The 3,452-nt window shown below is 64.8% G+C and overlaps 1 protein-coding gene across 1 annotated transcript in view; it reads right to left on the bottom strand.

The window, feature by feature from the left end:
• Positions 1-1,171: 1,171 nt before the first annotated feature.
• The window catches only part of HSD17B14 (hydroxysteroid 17-beta dehydrogenase 14), a gene marked incomplete at its 5' end in the record, with an annotated part of 3,313 nt that continues 1,032 nt past the window's right edge, over positions 1,172-3,452 (bottom strand). Inside the window, 4 exons of the mRNA XM_029914203.1 lie at positions 1,172-1,722; positions 2,130-2,226; positions 2,843-2,910; positions 3,232-3,336. Coding sequence (XP_029770063.1) covers positions 1,573-1,722; positions 2,130-2,226; positions 2,843-2,910; positions 3,232-3,336 — 420 coding nt within the window. The remainder of the gene's footprint in view (positions 1,723-2,129; positions 2,227-2,842; positions 2,911-3,231; positions 3,337-3,452) is intronic.

Below are 3,452 nucleotides of genomic sequence, written 5' to 3' on the forward strand. Positions count from 1 at the left end.
GCGGCTGGGGACAGAATTAGCCACCCACTGCCCTGGGGGACTGTGTTAATTAACCCCCAGCCTGCTCCCCTAACGAGCGAGGGGACCCAGGCTCCCCGAGATCAGAACCTGTAATACATTTACTGAGCGATTATCTTCCCCAGCCGGCCCTCAGGGGGCTGGAGCTGCAGCCACCTCTGGGGTGGGGCGCGGGGGCTGGGTATCCGGGGACCCCTCACAACGGCCAACCTGGATTTCAAAGTGGCCAGCGCCCGAGAAGCCCCTGGGGCCCTTGGCCAGCCGGTCCGAGGGTTCATTCCCCTCCACGTGCGCCCCCTTTCCAGCCTAGGGTTCGTCTCACTCCAACGTCCAGCCGTGGGGCCGGGTTCGACCTGCCTCTGCCCGCCTGAGGCGCCTGTGATGAAATATTCGTTCCCTAGAGCCGGGGGTCGAGTCCCCCCCGAACCGTCTCAGCGACAACTGGAGTTCCTGGCGTCTCTCACCCTCCGGCAGGTTTACAAACCCTTCACTCGTCCCCCTGGCTCTTCTCCGGCCCCTCTGCCGTTTCAACACATCCCCCCGGCACTGCAGGCCCCAGAGCTGGGCGCAGGATTCGCCCCCTGGCCAGATCCAGAGGCCGATCCACCTCTCTGCTCCCACGCGGGGATCCCCGGTGGACGCGTCCCAGGGTCCAGGTTAGTCTGAGAGGCTCCATTGTCCAGAAACGCAAGTTGCGCGGCATTAATTATGTTCCCCTCCGAGTCTTGTCGTGCCCAGGATCGAGGTCAGGCCGACAACGACCCGGGTCCCCCTTTTTAAATATTGCCCCAACATTCGCTTTCTCCCCGGCTTCGGGAACTGCCCCCCGGGCTCCGACACGGATTGAAAAGCAACCGTCACGGGCCCTGCGGCTCTTTTCAAACTCTTGGCTAGAGCCCTGAGCGGAGAGGCGATTTCGATCCGCGGCGCTACAGGGCTCCGGCGCCGAGCGAGACCAGCGCGGCCCGGGGCCAGGAACCGCAGCGGCAAAAGCGGCAGCAGGTCGGGCTGCCGTGCGCAGGAGCCAGCGCCCTGCTCGGGCAGCTCCTCCGGCGCGGCCGTGCGAAGCTGGCGGTGAGGAGACACGTACCCCCGAATAAAAAACAATGGAAACCATATTTGTTTGCAAATCATCTTTACTAACCATGTGAGCTTGGGGTCCCCTGTTGGCGCCCAGACCCCGCCCCACACACAGAGATTGGGGTCCCCCATCACTACCCAGACCCCCACAATGGAGATTGGGGTGCCCCCTCGCTGCCCAGACCCCCTCCAGAGGCGCCAGAGGCTGAGGGTCTCTGTGGCAGTGCTTGCCTCTGGAGGGGAGTGGGGGCTAGTGGTTAGAGCGGGGGGGCAGGACTCCTCGGTTCTCTCCCCAGGTTTGGGAGGGGGAGTGGGGCCTAGTGAGTGCAGAGGGTGGGACATGACCAGCAGCGTTTACGCTCAGCTCCGTGAAGCATTTTGAATGCGAATAACTCGGAGGTACGGACCCCTCCTGGCAAACTCCAAGCCAGCGCCAGGGAGAGAACCCAGGAGTCCTGGCTCCCCCACTGCCCCCTAGCTGGGGCCCAGCCAGCTCTTGGGGCCATAGGCCAGCTCGGCCCCCCCGCTCAGCAGCAGGTCGATCCCGGTGCAGAAGGTGCCTTCGGCAGCCAGGTACATCACTGCCAGGGCGCACTCCTCCGGCGTGCCCATCCGGCCCAGCAGCTGGGGGGGTGGGGGGAGGGAGAGAGATCAGCCACTGACCCTGCCCCCCCTGCTCCCCACTCGCCCTGCCCCCCCCCACTGAGATCCCCCCTGCCCCTCCAGTGCCCCATTGACCTGGGCCCCCTCCTCCACCCTCCCACTGAGATCCGGCCCCCTGCTCCCCACTGAGATACCAGCTGCCCCTCCAGTGCCCCATCGACCCGGCCCCCCTCCTCTGCCCTCCCACTTATGCCCCCACCTATGCCAGCCCCTCTCGGAGATCCGCCCACCACCTCACTTTTCCCCTCCAACTCCCCAGTTTCCTCCTCCCCCCCCGAGATGCCCCCTTTCCACCAGCCCCAGCCCTTCCCCCCACCTCGGTTATGGCAAACCCCTCCCCCCCCACACTTTTCCCATAATGCACTTGCCTGGGCATCCTTCCCAGCCTGGATCGTGGCCTCCGGATTGGCCGTCCGCTCGGCTGTCTCCGCCCACATGGGGGTCCAGATGTTCCCAGGAGAGATACTGGAGTGGTGGGGGGGGGGGGGAGGAGGAACCACAATCATTTGGTATCGACCCCGCCCTTAAATTCTTACCCCTTCCTGACCAAGAGACCAGGGCTGTGAGCTTCCCCACAGCAGTGCCCCAGGCATTGAGTGTCCCAGACGCTGCGAGCTTCCCTGCAGCAGTGCCCCCAGGCAGTGATTGTCCCGGATGCTGCGAGCTTCCCCACAGCAGTGCCCCCCAGCCTGTGACACCTCCAGGGGTGCTGAGAGCTTCCCCATGACAGTGCCCCCAGCTGGTGACTGTCCCAGATGCCGCGAGCTTCCCCGCAGCAGTGCCCCCAGGCAGTGACTGTCCCAGATGCTGTGAGCTTCCCTGCAGCAGTGCCCCCAGGCAGTGATTGTCCCAGGCGCTGTGAGCTTCCCCATAGCAGTGCCCCCAGGCAGTGAGTGTCCCGGATGCTGCGAGCTTCCCCACGGCAGTGCCCCCAGCCTGTGACACCCCCAGGGGTGCTGCGAGCTTCCCCATGACAGTGCCCACAGCCGGTGACTGTCCCAGACATTGCGAGCTTCCGCACAGCAGTTCCCCCCAGCCCTGAAGTTGTGTGTGCATGGGGGGGTTGGGGTTCATAAGATACCTGTTAACTCGCACCCCGTATCTGCTCTCATCCACCGCCATGGCCTTCGTCATCGCCGTCACTGCGCCCTGGGGACAGACTCCGGCTCGAGGGGCTCCTGAGATACACACACCCCCCCAAACACCGGGCCCCAGGGGGGAGGGGAGGTCACTCGGAATAGACCCAGCCCCCAAACGTCTGATCAGCATTGGCTAGAGGCACAGGACTCCTGGGTTCTCTCCCTGGCTCTGGGAGGGGAGTGGAGGCTATTGGTGGGAGGAAGGGGGCTGGGAGCCAGGACTCCTGGGTTCTCTCCCCGGCTCTGGGAGGGGAGTGGGGGCTAGTGGTTAGAGCGGGGGGTGGGGCTGGGAGCCAGGACTCCTGGGTTCTCTCCCTGATTCTGCCGGTACCTTGGTGGCGACGTAGGGAACAGCCTGCCTCTGTCCAATGATGCCAACGAGACTAGAGATGTTGATAATGTTGCCCCGGGTCTCCCGTAGATAGGGCAGGGCGAACTGCACAGGAGAGATGAGAGGGAGGTGGGGGAGATGCAGCCACTTCTGGGGGGGTGCAAGGGCTGGGTATACGGGGACCCTCCCCGGCGCTGGGCTGCGGCTGGCTCTGGGGTGGA

This window comes from Terrapene carolina, unplaced genomic scaffold, assembly GCF_002925995.2.
Source record: "Terrapene carolina triunguis isolate 2854851 unplaced genomic scaffold, T_m_triunguis-2.0 Scaffold33426, whole genome shotgun sequence".
Classification (NCBI taxonomy): domain Eukaryota; kingdom Metazoa; phylum Chordata; order Testudines; family Emydidae; genus Terrapene; species Terrapene triunguis.